This window comes from Gracilinanus agilis, chromosome 4, assembly GCF_016433145.1.
Source record: "Gracilinanus agilis isolate LMUSP501 chromosome 4, AgileGrace, whole genome shotgun sequence".
Taxonomy (NCBI): Eukaryota; Metazoa; Chordata; class Mammalia; order Didelphimorphia; family Didelphidae; genus Gracilinanus; species Gracilinanus agilis.
This window is the reverse complement of record NC_058133.1, coordinates 461,216,546-461,241,566: the sequence shown is the minus strand read 5'-3', so window position 1 is coordinate 461,241,566 and position 25,021 is coordinate 461,216,546. Positions and strand designations below refer to the sequence as shown.

The 25,021-nt window shown below is 35.4% G+C and overlaps 1 protein-coding gene across 1 annotated transcript in view; it reads right to left on the bottom strand.

The window, feature by feature from the left end:
• Positions 1-222: 222 nt before the first annotated feature.
• The window catches only part of CEPT1 (choline/ethanolamine phosphotransferase 1), a 42,113-nt gene continuing 17,314 nt past the window's right edge, over positions 223-25,021 (bottom strand). The window contains exons 4-8 of the mRNA XM_044675514.1: positions 24,805-24,946; positions 18,044-18,128; positions 4,963-5,094; positions 4,318-4,476; positions 223-381 (exon numbers count right to left, since the gene is read on the bottom strand). Of these exons, the coding sequence (XP_044531449.1) occupies positions 223-381; positions 4,318-4,476; positions 4,963-5,094; positions 18,044-18,128; positions 24,805-24,946 (677 nt within the window). The remainder of the gene's footprint in view (positions 382-4,317; positions 4,477-4,962; positions 5,095-18,043; positions 18,129-24,804; positions 24,947-25,021) is intronic.

Genomic DNA, 25,021 nt, shown 5'->3' with positions numbered 1-25,021 from the left:
TATATATATATATACATATAAATAAAATGATTAAATCAAGAAATAAATGAGATTTCAAAAGCCATAGAGGCATCATTATGTTATGATGGCTCAATTTAATTTACATTCATCACAAATCCAATCTACAAGAAACTCATGTGCATCATTATTTGATTTATTAGAAACCTAAGAAAACTTAGGATTCAGTAAAAAGTTATAGACTGGTCTCTCAAAATGGCCAGTTTACTTAATGAGGTAAACAAGTGTATCACTTACCAGAGCAATCCAAAGTACAATATATTCATCAATAAAGCTGTTAAAGTACTGGTCCAGAAACAAAAGGGCAGGACCTATGAAGGCTGTGTCATGCAGACACATTTCACTCTTGGTCATGTGCGCAACCTGTGAGCAAGAGAGAATTTGGCAGTGTATCTTCACCCTGGCTAATAGAGTGGTGCTACGATTTGGTTTCAGAGAAAACTGAGCTGCACACAAAAACCCCAAAACCCATTATAAAGGAAATAAGTTTCACCATTTCAATAATCTGTTATTTCCCATAGCTTCTCTATGACTTAGTGAATCTTTGAGATTTGCTGGGCACTCAAAATTTACTATGGGATTGAGCCTCTCCAAGGCTACATTATTTCTCAGACAACAGATCCTCACAGCCTGTCTTCAAAACCTTTCACAACATGGTGCCTTGGCTATCCCTGCTTAAAGACTGGAGTCACATCCAACTCGTGATGAGGCAGCGGCAGAAAGCCTCTAAGGGATGCTATCTCAGGAGACAATGGATTTCCCTAACCCCCCACCACCCTGAGAATCCTTAAAGACTAGAAAAGTCACTTGTGCGATACTTTGTAGAAGGAATTCTTCCTTAGGTGTTGGTTGGATTATGTTTCAGTCTGTCTAGATTGATTTTGTGCCCTCCCAACTTGTAGAGCTAAATTTTTTACCCCTTCCCTCTCTTTCTGCATCTTTTAACTGCCTTTTTAGGTTAGAAATCGGTCTGTCAAAGATTCTAAGTCTTTCATTGCTCTTTGTTCCTTGTTCCTAGAGTCGTGCATGTAAGTTGTGTGTTGTCTCAGTTCTTCAAGAGAGTGTCTCCCACTGAGGACAGTTCTGTCTGAAATAGATTTGGATTGGGATTGTGGTGCCCTTTATGAACTGCCTCCTAATATGTTGTAGGGATTCAGCAGCCTGATCACAACAAAACCCTAATAAATTTTCCCATCCTTCAATTAACTGATCCAGAAATAGGCTAGAATGTTCATCTTCTGCCTTTTCATATTTGTTCCAGGAATTGGGCCTTTTTGGATGTATTTTTAATACCTCCAATAGGTCAGTTTTGCACTCATATTTGCATGGGAAGAAACCTCCAAGTCTTGGTGCTCAGTTGGCCAGGAAGTTAGATTTTCATTAGTCCCGGTTTCTTCAAGGAACCTTCCCTTTTTGAACAGTGCGTAGAATTCGTCGAGCAAAAACTCAATGTCAGAGAAGTTAGGATTAAAAAAGTCAAAGGTTCTCTTTAATTCTTTCACCAATTTATATGGTGATAGAAAATATTTAGGGACCCCTTCTGAGCACTTCAAGATCTTGGGCTGTGAAAGCTTTGTAAGTTTTCATTTGGACTATATTCCCTTCCAGCCTAATGTGAATCTGGTCTACTATGGGGAACAAAGAGATGGTACTGAGTCCCACCGGATCTGTTTCAGTTTGGTTATCATTTGCAGAGGTGGTTTTTGAAGTTGCTGTGGGTTTGGGAGGCTTAGCAGTAGTTTGGCTGTGGGATTTTTCTATAACCTCCAGCTGCATGATGGTTTGTGAGTCTAGAACTTGGCCCTCTCTTATCTTTTTGTTTATTTCAATAAGCTGTTTAATATGTTCCTTCATAACCTGTAATAATTCCTCATTTGTAATTTTCTTTGTACCCCCAGCTAAGTCAAAGATCTTTTTAATTGCCCATAGTCCTTGAATCACAGATATTATAATTGCTCCCATTGTAGGCAGGTAGGATATGAATTCTGCCATTGCCACTGCCAGCCATTTGTATGAATCATATATCAGTAATAATTTCAGGCAATAGTCAGGAATAACTTCAAACAAAAGTGGGTAAAATCTCCTTCCCCTTTGGTAGTAATTATTCACTTGCTCTTGGAATGAAATCAGTCTTCACTTGAACTATGTTTCAAAGGGTTTAATGCTATAATTCAAAGGGGTAGGATTCAGGACAAGGGAAGTGGTGTTGGGGATGGCTATGCTAAACCTATGGGAGTTAGACTAGGCTAATCAATAAGTAACAAGTTAGCAGCCGGCTGGAGAGGCTTCTCTCCCTCCAGACCTTGGTCAGACCCCGCTGTGGTCTAGACCAAGTGAAAGGAGGGGATTGTGATATTCTTCTTGATAGCAGATGTTGATGTTTATCTCTCAGCCTTGTTCAGTAATAGGTCAATTGATATAATGAGACAATCAAGTATGGGTGTTGGATATGCAGGTCTATAGGCCCACCCACCCACGAGCCCCTTCTCAAAAATGAGACCCTGAAGTCTCCTGCCCCTGGGCTTTTATAGTGGTGGTCTCAACTGTCTTTTGCCCCTGTCTTATGCCATCTGGGTAAATTCTAAATTCTATAACCCACAATCTGTCACTCAAGCTGGTCTCCATCTTCTTCCCAGAGGTTACCTATTACAGCCTCCAAGATCCTTTCCAATTCTGAAGTTCTTTAATTATATGTAATGGTCTGGTTATATCACTCCTTTGCTCAATTAATGCCAATGGCCCCCTATTATTTCAGGATCAAAGACAAAGTTCACTAATAGGCATTTAAAGCTCTATATAGCTTTGGTCCTTTTCCCCTTCCCAGGTCTCTTACACTTCACTCTCCTCCGCTAATTCCACCATCTATTAGACACTGGTCTACTTTCCATTCCCTGAAGATGACACCCACTGCTGTGGTCCTGGCTGTCCCTCCAGGCTGGACTCCTTCACAGACTCAGTTCTCATCCCACTTCCTGCAGGCGGCCTTTCCTCCTCATGCTATACACATCTTGTATGCACCAGGTGCTTCCCAATTAGATATATACTTCCTGGGGGTAGGGGCTGTTCTTGGCCTTTCTTTGGATCCACAGTACCTGGCACATAGTAGGAACTTAATAAATGCTTGCTGACTGATATTTTGTGACCAATTTGCAAGGAAGGCGGTAATAATAATGGCTGACACTGATTCAGCGTTTTGCAGTTTATGAGCTGTTTTTTCCCTCAACAGCTTGAAGGTAGGATAAAGCAAGTATGACTGTCCCCATCAGACAGAGAAGTCAAATGATATTCACGGAGATGAAGGGACTTGACTGAAGTCACAAATCAAATGGTCAAAATGGAACTCAAATCCAGTAGAGGGTGCAAAATGAATTACTTGGGAAAATAAGAAAGGGTCTCTCAGTCGTATATGTGGAAAGAAAAACTGGTTTTTGTCCAAGTAAGTCTTCTGCCCCAGTGACAAGCAGGGATAGCCAACGAATGAAGCTGTGATTCTTTGCTTCCTCCCTCTTGGCTTGGCCTATGGCTATTTAGTCTCATTTTGGACAGGGAGAGTACAAGGCTTGTGGTATAAAGACAAAGGGTAAGAATGCAAGCTGGCATCCTACACTAAGGGGTGGAAGAGAAACAATGGTACAGGTAGGCCACTATATGTGACAGAGGACACCTACCTGGCTTGGGAAAGCTAAGATATATGTGAAGAGGAACAAAGGCAGGTCTTTCATTCTTCTATATGGAACTCAGCTGCCTGCAGATGGCACCCTGGCAATTCTAACTCAGGGCTCAGGTCTGGGCCCACCAGGGCTTTAAGCCTTTCTCTAAGGGTGGTTCCTTCTTAGCAAAATGAGGTATTGTCCAAATCCATAATTCTTAAACCAGGGGATGCTGTGACATTCTAGTAATTAAGAGGGAGGATAGAGAGGAGGAAATGTAGAGCTGTAACTGCAGCATAGTTGGTAAAATATTAAACTGTACAACACCAAAAGTGAACTCGTCTCCTCCTGGTCCTTCATCGACAAGCATTTATTAAGCACCTAAACTGTCCCACGCTTTGTTCAAGGTGCTAGGGATACAAAGAATGACAAAAGACAGACTTTGACCTCAAGGAGCTCACAGTCAAACAAACAGGTAGAGAGAGACATACCTTTAAGATATACTTTGATACTACTAAAAAGATGTGGAGGAAGGGAACAATGAGCCTTAAAGGCAGCCCCCATGGAATTGCAGGCTGAAAAAGTTCAAGAATTACAGACAGGTAAAATTGAAAGAAACAAAAATGAGATGTCTTATTTTAGTGCTTACCACAAGCTTGTTAGTGATTTTAGCAGCTACAAAACCAAATGTCAGTATATAAAGACAGGGATGTTTTTCAAAGAGTTGAACAGCTGACTTCTTGTAGATCATTGCAGCTAATGTAATCACTGATCCAATATGGAGAAAAGGAGAAAGGACACTTGTTCCCTAGACAGAATCAAGAGAAGAAAAAGAGTTAACACAGTGAACCCCCTATGATACTAAATGGATTTGCTGAGAAGTCCGAGTAGGCTGGAGATTCTCCTCTAATTCCAAATTTGTGGAATTTATGGAAGTTGTGCCTGACAGCTGTTTCTTCAGCTGAACAAAGAAACAGCTGACCAAAGTAGTGACAGCATGGATTGAGTAAGAAAAAAACAAAAACAGAGGGATTCTCCTATGAGTTCAAATCTACTAAACATAAATTGGAATATTTTTATAAAAAGCTTAACTTTGGCTAATATAAGAAGCTGTGCACCCTTAAAGTTACTGTTTATTTGTTTTTAAGACTAATGGGGAAAATTATAAATTAATATAGTTGTGGCCATTTTTTTAATTAAAGAAAAAGTTTCAAATGGAAAAAAAAAGAAAGTGTGTTTCTTCTAAGTCTTAGCTCAAACTGGAACCAGAAATAGCAAGTGAGGGTACACTTACTGCTATGGTTGATCCATTTTTGCCAACACCACCTGTGAAGATTACACGGAAGTAATTTGTACAGGAGAATATGGTCCCTGCTACTGTACAAAGTGCTGGAAAAATTTTCATTTGAATATTCAGCACTGGAATCTTTAATGGGAGAAAGAGAATACAATTAAAACAGGTATAATATGAAATAAACCCATATATTTATTCAGAAAATTCAAGTACTTTAAAACCATGTTCCTAAATTTGTAAGCATCCTCTCCCTTATTCCTGTGGCCCCATTTTTGGAAAACAATAATAAAGTATGCTTTCCTGTTCTTTCCTATTAGAGACAATGCTGTCACATTTAAGAGTATGAGACTTAACAGCATTAATTTTCATCTGTCTTGACATCTTTCTTTGGCAAAGTAAGACAACAGTATGAGTGAGTAGCACAACATAGGTTCCCATGTGTAAGTCAAAACTACTCTGGAGTGAACAACACAAAGAGCTCTCTTTAGGCCTTTCCAATACATACCCTGTTCCTCTTGACCTCTATTCTCCAATCACTTATTGTTATTTAATAACAGTGGAAGAAAACATTTCAAACAGGAGAGAACAAAGTCTTGGACTGGATTTAAAACATAATGGCACAAGGGATAAGTTTCCTAGCCCTACAGAATTAAAGTTGTTAGTACAAGCCAAAGGTCCCTGAGGAAGAAACTAAAAGAAAGCAGGCAAGAAAGCCCCCAACAAATTCACCAAGGGTACCTCACTTTGGTATAAGCCTACACACAAAAAAGTTTTATAAAACAGGGGATTATTTGCTTTACTCAAGGATTCACCACATAGTTCCTTTGACCAGTGAGTTCTCTCCAATTATAGTTTATTACTTTTTAATTCTTTAGTAACTGCAGGAAAGACACTAATAAACTTCTAGAGGAAGATACCGAGGATGATTCATAGACCTGGGGATTATGCCACACAAGTATCAGTTCAAGAAATTGGGGACTTTTAGCTTGGAGAAGATTTAGAGTGGACCTGACAGCAGTCTTAAAATGGGAATGGCTGTCATGTAGAAGAAAGATTCTCAGAAGGCAGAACTAGAGGAAATGGAGAGAAGTTATAAAGTATGTTTTAGTAGCTATAAAGAAGAACTTCCTAATAACTAGGGCTATTCCAAGGTAGAATGGGCTGCCTTGTACAGCATCAATAAAGGTCTTTATGCAGAGACTAGATGACCACTTGTCATGGATGTTACAGTCTCTTGCCAAGGAGAAATAGGCTGGGCTAGATGACCCTTGAGGTCTCTTTTCACCTCTGAGATTTTTGTGTCCCTAATATACAGCCTTTCAGACATGTAACTATCCTATAAAATGAGATATACTTGCAGTGAGTTTTTAAAGGCTGTATTTCATTAAAAATTAGTCCTCTCCACAAATAACTATCTCTTCTCCCACCAAAGTTTAGCTTTTTACATGTATTAAAAATATAGGGTTTTTTGGGGGGTGTTATGTCCAATTTTAAAAGCACATGGTGATAGCAAAATGGAAATAGAAACTTTCTAGTAGTTAATTGCATTTGCAAAAGAATATAGTTGCAAGATTAAAAGCTCACCAATGAATTAAGGTACAATGTTTTACCCTATTTCTTATAGTATAAAGCAAGTAAAAGTGAGTTTTTAAAATGGAACTCTAAAGAAATCATTTCATTATAAATCTCAATTCAAAAGGGAATAGAATGTAGACAAAAGCTAAGTTGTGCCTAGGGAACTGTCATTGTTTCACAAATGTATCATCTTACTCTATTCCTTCAAAACACTGCAGAACTCAGTTTATTTACAGAACTCTATGACCTCTTGCAAAACTAAATTGTTTTTTTAAAGCATCTGTTGAGATTTTGTTGTACTGTGGAAGATTTTAATTTCATGAATTCCACATACTGATCCAGATTAAAAATGAGAACATTTTCTAAAATTCTATCTGGCACATGCTAGAACACACTGAACTGCTCCCTTCACCTTCCCCACTCCCAATTAAAAATTCATTTTCAATAAAGGAGGAACAGTACTGCAACTTGGAGCTCCAAAAAGTATCTCTGCTCCAGCTCAGAAAACCACAAAATCTTCTCAAGTCAGCTATACCTCGCTAAAATTCAATTTACCTCTAGTCATTTCTTTTATCGCTGTGTTTTCCTACACAGGGACAAAGAAAACCTTTGGCAAAGATAAAAAAAAGCCATCTTCCCCCATTTTGAAATGAGCACTAAATAAATATAGGGAAACCCCTACACCACACTGGTGCTAACACCCATGGTATAGGCTAACCTTGATATAACAGGCTTTTACTGTACGTAGTTTTTATGTTTTGGGGGACACGATTTGACCCATGGTATACATCCAAATCTGTGTAATAAAGATCTGTGCCATAACAGAGTTCTACTGTATTTAAAATTTGATGAAATCACTTTAGGGTCATGGAAGCTCATATTGGTGCCCTATGAAAGAAGAAAAAAAAAAGAATATAGAGCATTAGTACAGCCGGGCAATTAGTACATGGCCTGAGCCACAAAGCAGAGAAATGGGCAGCAGGCCTAGAGGGAAAATATAAGCTGTTCTCCTCCTTTCTCTTACCTTCTCTGTAGAAGAACCCCTATACAGGAGTCCAGGTACCCTGCCCTTGCATGAGGAAGGCAAGAAGTCAGCTTCAGGGTTGCAGGGGAAGAAGAACTAGGGTCAGGTGAATTTCCAGTCTCAGAATATCACTCCTAGAGCCTACACTGGGATATAACACTTAGGCACTGCTATCTAGTCCACATTCTCTCTTCCCCTTATGACTAGGGGTTGGGATGGGGTTTGGGGGTGGGAGGTAGGTTAATCCTGACAGGAGTGACCACCTCCAGCTTTCTTTTGTCTCATTTTCTCTAGCAATGTTCTTTTGTATCTCAGAAGCAATGAGCTATGGGTCTATCATTTCAGAAAACTTGCCAACAATGAGAGCCGCACTGACCACATATTACCTCTAGCCTAGCAGAGGGCCTGAGTTCCTTTTATGTGGAAAGAGGTATCTTTTTAGGCAGTTTGGATAGAATAGGACAGGTAGCCTGCATAAAAAGAGACCTCTTGGGGCACATTTAGATTGTAATGTATGCATCAAAATGATACCTATCACTAAGAATGAGTCAAAGCCTATGAAAAATAAAATCTCTCTGGTTCATTTTAGATTACAATTATTGTCATGTCTTTGAATAGGAAAAATTGGTTTGCTAAATTTTACCAATAGGTGTGCTATAGTGGCTCAAAACTTCTACGTTAGTTAATTCAAGAATAAATAGATACTATCATCAATATTAGGCTTAGCTATCATCTCTCCCAAAGAATTTAGGAATTATAAGTATTAAGTTGAATATATGAGTAATATAATCATGTAAATTATAATTATATAAATTATTGCTGCAATGTAAATGCAACCATTAATGTATGTTAAGGCAGTACCAGACATTGTTATATGCTGAATAACCAACATTATGTTCAAATTGCTTAAGTGATTAGTTTTTCTAAAACTAGTTTAATCTGTGCTCTTCACTTCATCAATATAATCAACGAATTTGAGGCACACTAGGCTCTAAGACTTGAGCCTAATTTTAACTTTTAATAGAATTTTACCCAAAGAAATATTCATCTTCATACATGGAGTTTTAGGACATGTTAAAGAATTGAAGAGTTCTTTGGAAACCTTAAAACGCAACATAACTTGTCTGCTGTTATTAATTAGAAAAGCAATTTGACTTAAAAAGGAGAATGGATTAGAAATCCAGTAGAGGAATCATGACTAAATAACATTATCCCAATATAATGAAGGCCTTGAATTTGTTTTTTTTTTATTAAACTAGAATATCTGAAGATAGTTCTGAGGAGAGCTAACAAAACATGCCTTTTTAGTAACAATATACAAAAGCTTTTCTTTAGTACTGTAAGGATCACATTTCTTCAATTGTGGGGATTCCCTCCACCAATGCATATATAGCAATTCCTCTACAACTTTGAAGAGGGTTTTTAAGAGTTGCTGTGCCTGAAAAATTCATAGCTAACCTGTTATAGAAAAGCTAATCCTTAGGCAAGACAGGTACAATCAATCCCTACACCCTTATTCAAATTCTTCCAGCTTGGTTGGACCTATCAGAGCTGGCACTCCACTGGTGTGTGCAGCCTTCAAGAATTCTCAGGATTACCACCATGTGTTGAGGTGGCTTTAGAGAAGAATTTTAGGGAAAGATAACAAATCCAGATCTTTAAAAAAATATGTTTTTGTCTTCTTTTGGTCAATGATACAACAAACACCTCTGTGTACAAAAAATAGTTTTTTACATTTGACAAACAAAACCCCAGAATATAAGGGCATTGTGAAAATCTATCTTTAACCAAAAAAGGAGTAAGAAATTGAGTCTTCTCAAATTCAGAAGGGCAGATATAATTAAAAAACAAAACAAAACAAAAACTCCAACTAATCCTCTGAAAGCAGCTCATTATGCAATGGACTGCTTGTCTAGGCAAATAGCTTAAGTATAGATTTCCTGTGTTTAAAGACTACTCACTTTACCATAAATCTACTTTCTTTAATACTACAGTAAAAGGAACCACTTCAAATAACTTTAATTTCACATGGATTTACAAAATAGCATTTTTTTTACTCCTCAAATATTTCTTTGATTCTGAAGTAGCTAAGTCATTTATCAGTGGTAGCCACTATCAAAACCTATAAAAAAAATTACCATATCCCTATGTTCTATATCATCCTCTACTCCTAGTACATATAAATTTCTACATTGCCAGTACATCTTTTTCCTTAATTAGCATAGGGTCAAGTTCTGAAGTAATAGTATCTTTGCCACTATTCATAAATAAACCACAAAAATGAAAAAATCCCAAATATGACTTCTTCAATGTTAATTACAAGAACATATGCTGGGCACTGATCTACAGAGGTATCAAATATGACCACAATGAGCCTGTAACACTGTTGAGGACTGTTCAGAACCAGATTAAAAATGAAATTTGGAAATATTTAGTGAACAAATAAAAATACAATGTAATCAATAATGTTAATATGTTGTTTTGTAAGTCAATATGATCCTGCAGGGGATCCTCATGTATGGTTTAGTGGTCTATTTTTATTGGAGTTTGAAAAACTGATCTACATCCTTTATGCATCTCACTTTAAAGTCTCAGCACAGAAATCCAGCCCAGTATTCTAACAGTATGAAGAAACTGAGGGAAATGATTTCCAGGAATCCAGTTTCCATTTTTAAATGAAAAACAAAGTGGTAGTAGAATCTATTTAAAGACTTAAAAATAAAAACCAAATTCTAAGATATTATTTGGGATACTACATACATGATGTGAAGAAATGGCTATAGCTAGATTCTACTCAGAAAATATACTGTATTTTTGTTGTAAAAATATGTTGTAGGTTTTATTGCCTTTCCTCCACCTTTCTCTGACATTTACTTATTCTTAGTAGTAAATGCATAGAGTGGTGTATTAGAGGCACATGTCCTTAAGCAAATTAATCAAAATTTTATAAAAAGAACATTTCTAGATTAAAAACTTGATTTTCAGATAATTATCATATAACTTTGGTTCAAAGGAAAAAAACCCAACAATATTTACAAATCTGATGATCAGAAAACAGAAATTACTTTGCCCAAACTTCTGTGGACTACAGTGCCAGCGATCTATTGAGAAAAGGTATGCTATTCTATAAAGACTGCCTAGATTTAAAGTAAGGTGGAAAACAAAAGTCTACAAAATTGCTACAAAAAAAACTCTTGGCATTGCTTTCAAGGTAAATGTTCATTCCTTTCTGAGTAAAAACATATTCTGTCTATTATTTTGTTTGTAGTTTTAAATGATTAAAGGGAGAGTTTGATGGATTCCATTAGTTCAGAAAAGGAAATAAAAGTCTGAATCAATCTTGTCACTTTGGAAGCTGCATGAGACACCTCCTGCATCCATTGCATCTACTCCTTCAATTTGTAAAGGTCATCATCATAACTCAAAAGATTCTCAGAGGCCTTCAAGGTTGCCATCTCTGCAATGAGTCAAATGCCATACCGATTGTCAAAAAGGTGACATTCACCAAATCCTAAAGACACACCTTTGTCCTATATTTAATGAGATTCTTTTTAACAAAGAGGATGAAATAACTTTATATATGTTACTGTTTAATTGGATTACATGGTATTTGAAAACACAAGCAGGATACATAACATGCATTACATGGGATATACAATGTGAACAAAATTACCATAGATTGCCAAAAAGGTGGTCCTCCAATCACTGCCAGCAAATGCATGATTATTATGAAGATTTGCACTTCAGTCACATCAATTCTAATTAGGTACAAAAAGCCAAAAAAGCAGAATTACTGAAAACAATTTCAAGTTAATTATCTGCAAAGCTTAGCAGCTCTCCTCTATCATGCACAATTGAAAACCTCCAAAATACTGAGGAAGAAAAAAAATGGAGAAGATATCAATAATTTTTTTAAGGAAAATGCAAGTAAAAACCCATAAAACCCTTTAATCTAATTTAATAAATTTCACAGAGCAATAAAAACCTCACTTTTTGTGAAAGGGACTTTTAATTCATTTTAGTTGGTGTGAAATAGGAGGGGGGGAAAAAACCCCATCAACCAAACAAAAAAAGGCCTGTCAAAGTTTAACCTTTCTCACCAAAAAAGGGAACATTTTTGAGTGTTACCTGGGAAAAAAAAAGGTATTCATATGCCATAATGATATACTTTGAAACAACAAAAAGCAAAGAAGTTAGAAAATTTGTGAGTTTCAATTAAATATAATAAATAAAACATTATATTCAATCCTGCAAAAACTTGCTCCCTTTTAATGAATGAAACTGTCTGCTATAGTAGAAGCTGGGGGGAAAAAGCAACCAATCCATCACATGTTGTTACTGTATTTCTTGTTCTCACTGATCATCTACCTAAGTAAGATGTCTTGCTTTGAAAGCAACTATGATTTAGCTTTGGGGATACTGCAAATAGTCTCAGCTAAGAAGAAATCATCAGAAAAAATAGGATAATAAAAGTTAAAGCCAGAGAAATTATAAGACACTACAGGAAAAGAATATAAGGACAAAAAATATTCAGAGAGAGAAAGCAAAGGCCATGATTCACTTCCTTCTGAAGTTATATAATATGAAAGGGAATATCATGAACCCACAGCTCTTATGAGGTTAACTGTGAAAGAAGTAACAGGTCTGAGACAAACAAGCATCAAATAGCAGCAAAGGACCTCAAAGTTTATAATGTAGGAACTAAAATGATTTAAACTCTTCTCTTGCCCATAACAGTTCAAGCCATCTTCCTCTATAATTCTCAGCTTAAAATCATTCCTGCTCAAAGGAGAATGATTTTTTGGGGATTTTTGTAGGGATTAGCTACAGAATAACTCATAGTACATACATATTTAGTGAAAAATGGGTTGAATGTGGTTAAACAGAATCTGAAGAGCTGACCTGGCTCATGGTGTAACTAATAAAAGGAATCAGACTGAGAAGTAGACTGGAAACCAAATAAGGGTCAAAGATGAGCTTCCCTAAGTGGAGTGTGCATATACACATCAAGTACTCTTTTGGAAGGGGAAGGATCAAAAAGCATAGAATTATAAAATTAAAATGGAGGGAATGGCATGTAATAAGCTTTATGCCCTGGTTGAATATAAAACAGTGAATGTAATATACAAAACAGTATCACTATAAAACCCTCAAGAGAAATGCCTAAGAAAATTTCTGATTATCCCCTTTATAATTGCTTATACTTGAATTAAAAAAAAAGTATTTGAGCTACTCTCCTGACATTTAGATCACCAATACCTTAACATAAGGGAGTAGTAGTGGGAACCTGTATACTAGGTAGTTAAAGATTGTTTTTCTGGATCTTTTATTTAAGTAAAAATCCCTCACTTGAGGTCAACTGCTTTCTTGTTGTCAGAGAGCTGAGATGTTTGGAACTGGCCATTACTCCTAAAGCTGTGTCACCAATCTTGACCAATAGTAAAAAGACTTTCTAATTTCCAAGAATATGAATTCGAGTTAAGAGGGGCTCTACTGAAAATGTAAATGAACAAATCATTTACAGTAGTAGACATAGTTACAAAACAGTGAATATCTCCCCTTTTTCCCATGAATAAAAATCTATGAGCTGATTCATTAGAGCTCCTATTAGGAAGTAGGTCACCTTAATCTACTTCAAGTCACAAAGGAAAGGAATTGTGCTCTAGAATGAAAAAAACAGCCAGGAGTTTAGCATGCTGGATCCTATTTCTGCTTTGGCAATCATTCAATGGGTATCTTTAAACAAGTTCTGACATTACTACTTTTTATTATTAAAAAGGGGAATTGTAGGATGAAATGTATCAACAATTTAAGGCAGTAAGCCTAGTTCTCACAAACTATTGAAAAAGGAGGCTGCAAAGCACCTAAGAACTTTAGTTCTCTACTAAAGGAACAAATGGTCCTAATACCTACCATGTGAGACTGTCATAATTTCAATTTCTGGATGAAAACTTTCTGGGAGAAAATAAGGCACAACATCTTAGTTTGACTATGTCTACAACTGACTTAGGAAGAGTTCTGAAATCAGAAGGAAGCTAACCAATTATGGCCATAGGCATTTCTCTCTGATACCTTTGAGACATTACAGTCTGAATTCTATCTGTGTAGCAAAGGAATAAAAGGGAGCTTCATCTAAAAGTTCTGGATGTCCCTATATTGTTGTACAATTATGCTCATATTAAAAAGGTAATGCCACCCAAACTTTCTATCAGCTGTGAGTGAAATGGAATCTCAACTTCTGCTTAAGGATATCCACATGACATTTTTTTGTGTCAAATGAATAAGTCTTTGAATGCCTGACCTGTCTTAGGGTATAGAAGCTGGGACAAGGCATTTACATTCTACTAGAGCAGGGGTCGGCAACGTATGGCTCTTTCTGCAGAAGCCATAAAGTCAATTTTTTTTCAGGTGCTGTTACAGGAGCGGCACTGTGAGCACTGTAGGGCTCTCACGAAATTACATTTAAAAAAATGTGGCGTTTATGGCTCTCATAGCCAAAAAGGTTGCCGACCCCTGTACTAGAGGGAGAAGAATATAACATATTTGCAGAGAAAAAATATACAAAGTGATAGAGAAGGGTGGAGTACTAGCTGGGAGAATTGGCACAGTCTCTTGGAGGGGGCACTTGCACTGAGCTTTGAAGGGAACTAAAGGTTCCAAGAGGTGGAGATGAAGGGAAAGAATACTACAGGGTCTGGGCCAATCTGGGCAAAGATAGAGAGTCAAGTGAGAAAATGTCATGTACAGGACACAGTAAGTAGGCTACTTTGGCCTAAATTCAGAGTGTGTGAGGAGTAATATGTAATCAGCCTAAAAAGACAAGCTGCAGGGGTAGCTAGGTAGCTCAATGGATTGAGAGCCAGGCCTAGAGATGGGAGGTCCTAGGTTCAAATCCGGCCTCAGACACTTCCCAACTGTGTGACCCTGGGCAAGTCACTTGACCCCCATTGCCTACCCTTATCACTCTTCCACCAATGAGTCAATACACAGAAGTTAAGGGTTTAAAATAAAAAAAAAAAATTAAAAAAAAAATTAAAAAAAAAAAAAAGACAAGCTGCAGTCAGATTGTGAAGGATATATAAGAGCAGGTATTTTAACTTCTTCAGCAAAGCAGCTGTGACTAAGTCAGACTTGTATTAGGAATATCAATCTGATAATGGGGTGTTCTCTCAACCAAAAGTTGAAATAACATCTGAAAGTCATTGTCAAACTACCTAAAATAAACCTCTTTGATAAGAGGCAAAAAAGGAAGCCTCCTAAATGATCAGGGTATTTTTACTCCTAAGAGATGCTTTAAGGTCTCTGAGATTGATGGGGATGAGCTATGCCATTCTAGTAATCAAGGGAAGAAAGTGTAGCTAAAGCTACAAACAGTAAGATAGCTATCAAATTGGAAATACAACGAACAACTTTGAATAGGGATAAAGGAATGTGGTTCAGAGGAATGATTTCATTAGACTCATCAACAGACAAATTAGCAACTTATAGTCTTAAGAGAACTGCCTGGAGCACCTGGAAATGACAAGACTATCCAATAAAATCAGAAGTAATGCAGTACATAGAGCACAGGGCCTAGAGTCAGAAGATTCATTTTCCTAAGTTCAAATCTGGCCTCAGACACTTACTAGCTATATGACTCTGGGAAAGTCACTAAACCCTGTTTGCTTCAGTTCCTCATAAATGAGTTAGAGAAAGAAATGGCAAAGCACTCTAGCATCTTTGCCAAGAAAACGCCAAAATGGGATCATGAAGGGTCAGATATAGAACTGTAACTATTTAACAATAAAATGTCAGAGGCAGAATTTGAACTCATATTTTCAGTCACTAAAGACAGCCCTCTATCTAGAGCTGCCTTCCTAACAATTCATAGGCATCAAAAATGATTGAGGGAAGATTTCTGACTGCTATAAATGGAGATAAAAATAAAGCCAAATATTAATTTTTAATGAAAGGATACCTTTGGTTTCTGAGTTAAGTTACAACTAACTAGTATACTGGGTTTGAGTTCCCAACTAAGCAACCAACAGGTATGAAAGTTAACAAGATTTAAGGTAAGCTTGTCTATTTGAATATGTTTTTGACTATTAAAGCACTTGCTAATTAAGTGATATATATGTACATACATGATATACATGTAAATACATAAATGCTTATGTGCACAGATCTATGAACATTACATGCTTATTTAAAATAATTTAAAGTGACAAATGCAAAAACTATCTTTTTTTGCTTTTTTAAAAAAATACCCTCTTCTCTTAGCACAACATCTGGGGCACAGTAGGTGCTTAATGAATGTATACTGACTGACAAAAAGAAATATGTAAATTTGTAGCCTGGTTTCTAAAGGGAAGCAAGTTTGTCCATTTGAAAATATTGCTTTGATTATTAATGCACTAGCTAATTAAATATTAGTAAAAAGTTCAGGACTAGAAAAGTAACAAAAGACTAGAAAATAGCAGTGTCCTTATTAACAACTAGAGAATGAAACCTATAAAACTCTTCATGTTATCTAACCTTTAATCTATTTTGTTTTTATGAAAGCTATGGCGTTGAAATTGGGCATGGTAAACTTCAGAATATTAGGTAATCATATGACTGATAGGATAATATACATGAATATAGGACTTCAACTCAAATGTTCTACCTATAGAAAAACCCTTAAGATAAGATGAATGATTTCCAATATCTACCCCTCATGTAACTGGAAATGAGCACCTTATTTTGAGTATCTGAAGAAACAGACTTGAAATACCAAAGGCACTTCCCTAGAAGTTATTCCTGAATGCTGCTAAACATGGGAGTTTGAGGCAAATTTTAAACTTTCTCTTCACATCATGATGATGATAAACTGCTCTAAGTGAGCAATCATTCAACTACAGGAAGAAATTATTGGAAAAAACCCCAGGAACTTTTGAATATTAACTGCATTAGTTGCTAGAAACACTTAACAGAAATAAATGTAAAGAATGTACTATTATCTTTGAAAAAAGTACTCCAGTAGAGTGCTTTATTAATCATTCCTTCTTTCTCCACTCATTGCAAATAGTGATATGGAAAATGAACATGGACACTAAAAACACTTCTATTTCTCTTCTCCATTTTTACAGGAAAATGTGTAAGGTCTAAGGTTGACGGTAATGAAAGAAACTACCAAGAGAATAGTAGAACATTTTAGATTGGAATGATAATTGGATAAAAGACATATTTGTAACAGTTAACCACATGAATACATGTGCAAAATGTTTTTAAATTGCTTGTAGTTAGCTGCTTTCCCAATGCTACTGCAATTTTGAATTTAGATTAAGGATGATGACTTAGCCATTTTTCTGCCCAAAGTCCATCCTTTTTAATAACTAGATTTAAAATTCTTCAGATGACACAAGACATCGCTGTTCTTACTATGGAAACAATATCAAAAGCTATACATTCCCAATTTCATTATGCTTACTGTGGGAAAAGTAATGGAAGCACCTAGATAGCCAATTGACTCATCTAGCTATAGTAGACTCAGCTATCACATTGCATTCAGAAAACTTTTCCCACTGGTAAATTATGGAAATGAAGCACTGCTATTCCTGTGGCAAAAAAAGGATGAAGATTAAGAAACTATCACTGTGAAAAATAAATTTTCCTAATAAACATAGGTTTTTAAAGTTCCAGGTTACACTTAATTCTGAGCTGTGGGTCAATACAAAATATTAATTCTTTTGTTTTTACTACATCAAGGAGATGCAGTCTCTTTAAAAAGTTCTAAAAAAGGAGAGTGCTGAAAAAACTAAAATGATCTGAAAAGCTGATTAACATTCAGCTGAGACTAGCTAAAGAGAAAAATGTCAACACAATTTCATCAGAGAAAAAGACAGAGAAGAAAATTACATTGGAACACAGTGTATAGCATGCGAAAGAAAGCTGGAAATGAAGATGTCCTTTCATTTTAAGGAAGTACTGAAAACAAACTTCTTACTTAGAAAAGTATGAAACCAACAGTGGGCTTTGAATAGAGAAGGTTGAAGGAAATTGGGGGGGTGCGGGGGAAGCAGAATCTTCCCTTGAATTACATATCTAAGGCATATCCTGCTGGCAATTTTCCAGTCTCCCAAATAAAAACACCCAAATGATTCTATTTAATGGTGGAAAGGTTTTGTTTAAAATAGTGTTGGATACACCAAAAAACCCTAAACATTAAAACAAAGATCCAGTCCAGGATATAGTGATGTATTTGCTTAATTGTTTTACAGTTTTACTAGTGAAAAAGAATAATCTTATATTCAAATAAAACACAAAAAAGATGATTTTAAAAATCTGTTTTCAAAAGATTGAATTTTTATTGCCCTATTTCGCATTAAGACTGTTTTTTCTTTTTTTGAAAAGTCAATGTGTTTGAGGTTTTAATTTGCAGGGTCACTCTGTGCATGACAAAGGGGCTGTCTTTTGCAGGGTCTATGCCATTCTCCAATGAGCAGCATTAATACTAGCAGTTACCGTGAAGTTCCAGAACCAGGGCCCCAGGGTTCCTGTGAGAAGCTGGCATGTTATAATTAAGGTCTGGGACTCTGTAACATCGAATCTATGTGTGAGGGAAAAAACATTTTGAAATAATTTTATTCAGAGCTTTCACCAAACAGTCTGTGAAGTTTCCAGAACAAGGGCCCCACGGTTCCTGTGAGAAGCTGATATGTCATAATTACAGTCTGGGTCTCTGTAACATCAAATCTATGTGAGGGAAAAAACATTTTGACATAACTTTTTTCAGAGCTTCCACCAAACAGAGCCACTAAAACAAGTAACATAGATTTCGCTTAAAAGGACCACTTTCTATATGATGGCAATTAGAGACTAGACAGTATACTTTACATAGTAAAATTTTTTATTGTCTTAGGGAATAAATGTATATTTCTTGTCTAAACTAGAGGTAAGGCAGTGAAACAAACAGGAATACAATTTTTAAACTTGATTTGGAAAGAGGACTATGAAAACATCCAGATAAGATACATATTGTCAGTTCTCAAGTACCTGTGAATAAATGATACAGTTAGCAAATAGTCAGGCTCTTTGTCTCCTCAATAGAGCATTTTAGATTCTTCACTGACATCTAACCAGGAACCTCTTTGGTGTATTGTTTCTGGGGTAGCACCAGGACAAGATACCTATATGATGCCTAAAGAATCCCTTACTATCTTATTCAGGTTCCCAGGGTTCCCAACATATCCCACTTTTCTTTCAGAGAATTACAACAGGCATCCAAAAGGGAAGGGGCAGAGATCAGAGGGAAGAGCTACTGACTGTGAAACAGTGAGAAGAAATCTTAAATGTTAAAAGTACACACTCCTCCCTGGGTATGATCACAACAAAAATCAAATTGGCTGTGCCATGGTCCAAAGATCTGTTTCCTTTTGAATTCTAGCTCAAATTCTTTTCTTTCTTCCCTAACTAGCATTTTACTGTCTTTGTTTCAAAGTAAAACAACTTTCTTGTCATAGAATTTTATGAATGGAAAAGAGAAAGTGGTGTAGGTTAGGGGCTACATTTGTACATGTCTTTTAATCCTTTTAGTTTCATTTCCTCATCTGTAAAATGGAGAAAGTAATACTTTCACTATCTGCTTCATAAGATTTGTTGTAAGGGAAATGTTTTACAAGTCTTAAACTGATACATAAATATGAGCAGAGATGATCTTTATCAAGGAAGATAGGTGGCAGAGAAAAAAAGCACAGAACTTGAAGTCAAGTAGAAATGGGTTTGGTGTGTCATACCTGGCAAAATTTTAAAACTCTTCACAACTTTCTTTCCTTATCTTCAAAATAGGGATAGGGAGGGTGGGAGAGTATTTTGCAAACTTTAAACTATATAAATGTTAACTAGATTATTATTGTTGTTGCTGTTGTCATTGTTACAACTGATGAGGAACATGGGACTGAAAGAGGCCAAGGGTTTGGCCAAAGTTCACAAAGTAGCTTGACAGCACAGATGGGACTAGAGCCCAGATCTTCTAACTCCTGACTTGGTGAATATCTTCCCTAATGCCTCCACTCAGTAGTTTTGGAGGTATAGGGGAGTCAAAAATTATCAGATTAGCAGAAGCTGTCAACTAGAGTAAAGCACAATTACAATAAGATGAACATGGGATTTTACTTGGGTTATTACACCCACTGCCATTATCCCAAAAAACTCAGAGCAGGTTGTTTGGGGATATTACATATCACAAATCAAATAAATTTAAGAGTAAATAATGCCTAGAATAATTGAGCAATGTAAAGGTTTGTTGGAATTGTTGAAAAGGAAATATACGAATAAATTGAAAAATAAAGTAAGACATTTAAGTATAATGATATCAAATAAGGATCATTAAGTGTTTTGATACATATAAGAACTTTATGTGCATTCAATAGCAACACTTTGTCTGTTTTGGGTCTAGACCTATGATTTTTATGAGATATGGGGAAGCCATATGGGTAAGGAAAATGCTTTCTACGAAGGCAGATCAGCAATTATTCTGCAATTTACTTATGAAGATATAATCATTTCTGATAACTTAAAAAAAAATTGTACCATCTGTCTCAGAATCAATACTGTACACTGGTTCCAAGGCAGAAGAGCAGTAAAGGCTAGGCAATAGAGGTTAAGTGACTTGCCCAGGGACACACAGCTAGGAAGTGTCTGAGGCCAGATCTGAAACCTAGGATCTCCCATCTCTAGGCCTGGCTCTCAAATCCACTAAGTTATCCAGCTGCCCTGGTTAACATAATTTTTAATTAATTTCAGTCTTTAGAAACCCGAACTGTACAAATCATAATAAATGTGAAAATCCTCTTCTGTAATTTGCTTTTGTAAGAGGCATTCATAGGAAATACGATATAGCACAACACCTCTGAATAACTTTTAACTTTTCAATCTAATTTTAAAAACAGAAATCCTGGCTTTTAGTTAGAAAAAAACTAAGTTCAACTAGTCCAATCTCTTCATTTTACAGCTCAGGAATAGAAAAACACATTGCAAGTCATACAGTACTGAGTTATAATTATAGGCAATAAAATTGAGAGGAAAATCAATGCAATACTTGAGGCAGGATATTGCTGCTCTGATTTCAATTTAAAAATATAAGTATGTATACATATATGTATATGTGTGCATATAGATATGCATGTGTATATGTATGTTTTTGCTAAACAGATTTACCTAAATTAGCTAAGAGTGTTCAGTCATAAATGAAAATTGTGGTATTTTTTTTAAAAGCCTGGTTTTTGCATAAATCAGTGTTGCTGAATAAATACTTTTTAAGAATGAATGCATACATTATCATTTAAATGTTTTGTCTAAAAGGTAACAATTTGTAACCCACATACAGAAAGGTTTCAGGAGAGTGGAACTAAGTTTTTCTATTTAGCGTACTCCATAAATGCACTTTCAAATCATTGCCACATAACATAAAAATTCTAGTCTAGAATATAGCCTCTACATTGGTGTCTTTTTTCTCCATCATTCTATTTAGCCTCCAGTCTCTTTGGCCATTGGATGTCATATCCAGGCTTCTTTTATCCACCCTCCAAGGTGTGCCAGTTGAAATGAGGCTGGAACTACATGGGGTGGCCCCAGTGAACATCTGTGCTATACAGTCTTTTTAAAATTTCTTCCCCATAGAGCAATGCTGGGTCTGTTTATGAAAAACCAGGTATTAAATGCTCTCTGATTAAGGGAGCTTTTTGTTTTGAAGTAGAAAGCTGAAATTCTAACCCAAAACCTTAGGGAGATTACACATATTTGAGGCAACAGAGTAAAATGGCATGCATCCTGACTTGGAGTGAGAACACCAGGCAGAAATCCCAACTTCACTATTTATAAGCTTTGTGATGTTTGGCAAATTACCTAACCTGATAACCTGAAGCTTAGTTTTCTCCTCTTAAAATATGTAAATGATTATCATTGAAAACCATTACTGACACTCAGAATTTTAGGCTTGCATTATAATGTAAGATTTGTAGTCATTGATAAAGTTATAATTGCTATAATTCCTCAGAGCTTATGGCAGGTATAACAAAATTTTAAATGCTACTTTTATAAGGTGGTAGCAAAGTGGATATATATATATCCACTCAGTGGATAGAGATCTAGAAATGGGAAGATCTGGGTTCAAATTTGACCCCAGACTCATCATAGCTGTGTGACCCTGGGCTTAGCCCAAATTGCCTAGCCCTTACTACTCTTCTGTCTTGGAACCAATACTTAGTATTGATTCTAAGAGAAAAAGTAATCTTTTTTTTTTTAAATAGTGGTAACAAATCTTTTATATTTCACAAAGATTGTATATTTAAAATTTTTAAATGACAAAAAATATCTCCACAAATGAAAGCTATGCATAGTATGTATAAAAGAAAATGATTATCAAATCACATATATGGGAAATTGCTTCATAAAACAAAATGAATTTTTAAAAATCAAGCTTATAGAAGTATTTCCCCAAGAGGCTGCCACTCTGAGAAAAAAAGAAAATTTTCTAAATCCTTATTCTTTATTTTCCAAGTAACAGACTTCCTTACTGAAATTCTATTTCAGTGCTTACTTCTTTCCCCCTACCATACAAAATAGAAATTGAACTTTCTCCTTCTCTAATGAACTATGTCACTATTCACATGTTCTGGTTGCTAGTTTTGTTAGCAGTGTGTGAAATAAGAAAGGACAAGCCTTTAAATGGAAATTTTTCTAAAGGAAGAGGTACTTTAAATGGCATCTCTAAGTATTATTTTAGGGCATTTGAATGAGGCATTATCTTAAATGTGCCCTTTGCAACAAAGAAACTAAAAGGAGAAAAGCTTTCAATAAAATAAAAAAAGTCAGTTTCTGAATGTTCAGTGCCACTCTTGACCATGTAAATTTCTGATTAAACTTATTCATGGATATCTACAATATGTCATATAGGACAGACCAAATGCTAGGGAGCCCTATATCTGGATTCCTGTCCAAAATGGTAATTACATTTTTTAAATATCTAAATCATTACCTCTTTGAATCTAAAAATTTTACATCATCTTTACCACAAATATTATAGCTCTGTATTTTTTGATATTTCAATATCAAAAGACAATCTTTAAAAAAACTCAGGTTACTTATGGCAATAATTTTCTGAAATCTGAATATTATGTTCTTTGTAATACCAAATTCAGTGTCTGAGTTCTAAGTTTTAAATCCATACTCACCTTTTGAGACTATTATGGCTTATTTATTCTACATAAATAAAAGATTCTTATACCACTTGAGTTGCCTTCCTTTTCACTTCTGATGGCAACATATCTTTTTTTGGGGGGAGGGGGTGAGGGGCAATCTTTATTTGTGAAATCCTTTTTAGAAATTCTCCTTTTTCCTACTTCATTATCTTCATCTTATTCCATAGCAGGGCTCTGTGACAAAAGCCACTCCTAAGCATGGCAGCTTGCAGCATTTTTTACACATTTTCTCCATCTCATCTGATCTGTCTTCTTATTCTCAACAACTCAGCCAGGAACTGCTACCCAAAAAATGCTGAGGTAAGGTCCAAGCCAACCAGTGGAACAGGAAGTTCCTATCACTGATTTTCATTCTTTTATGTCTCATACCAAAAAATATCAGATATCTATCTACAAGGGAAGTATGACACAAGACATGCAAAATGATCTGAGAAATTAAAAACTGATAAATAGGCAACTATGGTATTAAATTGTGCCTTCAAAACATTGAGTATCCAATTGGTTCAATATTCTCTCTTTCTTCCCCTTTTCCAACTTTTCTATGAGTGGTACCTCTTTACCAAGGAAATAGAAAATAAACAGCAAGTAGATTCTAAAGAATATTTTTGTCACTATACTGATTTTTTTTTTTTAGAAATGGGGGTGCTAAAAATTTGTGTAACAAAATCATCCACAAAAATAACGGTGGGTTTCAGATAATATAACATCAAAATTGTGATATTCATAACAATTGAGTCATAATTTCCAAATATAGATATGCAAATAATGAAAAAATGGATCAAGAAAAGCATGAAGTCTCAGAGGGGTCTTACTACTATGAGAGTTTTGATTCCCACAATTTATTAGAAGAAATATTCAGTCTTTAATGATGTTGTTTTCAATAATGCTGAGAATGGTTATCACAACAGATAGTATGAAATACTTCAAGTTAAGTTTTTTTCCCCTAATTACTAGAAAACTTGAATCTTTTCTGGTTTTGTAGACTTAGATTTTAATAATATCTAAACAAATTATAAATTGCTTAATAAATGTGTAACATAAACTAATACCACCTTGTACCCCTGCAACTTCCCTCATCTGAAAAGTATGTATGTGATGTCCACTTTAATAATTACTTATTTGAAATGTTCAGGTACTATTACTGTCACTGCTACTAAGTATAAAAATAAAATTTCTTTATGAAAATTCAAGCAAACTAGTGATTTTTATTTTTGCATTAGGTTTATCTAATGCCTAGCAAAAAATGTGCTTATTTGAGATTCTAATTAAGACCTTAAGTGAGTCTTCTTCATTGAACATTATTTGACAGATTTCCCTGTCAAATGTTATTATGCATCATTTTGAGATCTTTCTTAAAGTATGCAAGAGTATACAAGGTTTTCTTTCAGAATCTCAAAAAGAAAAAGAGTATAATGTTCATAAATGCTTGGACCTATTATATAATAAGTACTATGATAACAGTCTAATTGTTTTTAATATTTATTAAAGATGCCGCTAAATACTAGTAAAACCATGTATTTTTTCTCATGTTTATGACTTAAAATTCTTGTTCTTATGTTTATGATTATAATTCTTAGATCGGCAGTAATAATCAATATGGTGTGCTCACTACCAACAGGAAACTCATGGACCTGATTATTGCATATCAGTAAATATATGTAAGAAATAAATTTCTATAAGCCCTAGTGTTTAGAGAAATATAAGTTGCCTGCCCTTTGTTGTGCATTCTTATTTATCACTTATTGAATACCAATTATCACCAGGCCCCAAGCTGGAATAGATGAGGAAATTCAGCTTTGTTTATCCAAAAGGAATGTCTTTTCTTATAACTGAAATGTTTTTTACATTTACTTTTTAAAAAAGGATGTGAAAACAGAGATGACAGAAATCATCAGGTCAAAGTTAAAAGAATAATAGTCTGGGGATGCTTTTATTTAGTGAATTTAGTAATGTTACAGCTTGCTAAAAACACACAAATCCAAACCACATACTCAGAGTTTTTTAAATGTCATTTTTGGTACTTACATTCCAAATCGCAATGTTCCAGAAACATACGTTTGCCAGTGTGCACAGTAAAACATGAAAGTCCCAGCAAAACAACAGAAGAACATCCAGTCAGGGTTGGTTCCTAGCTGTACTGCAATGCAGGTTCCTAGAACCACGAAGACTGCAATAGAAACAGGTCACAATTAATCGAACTTTTTAGAATTTTCACTAGTACAAGAAGGAAAAAAAAATTAGA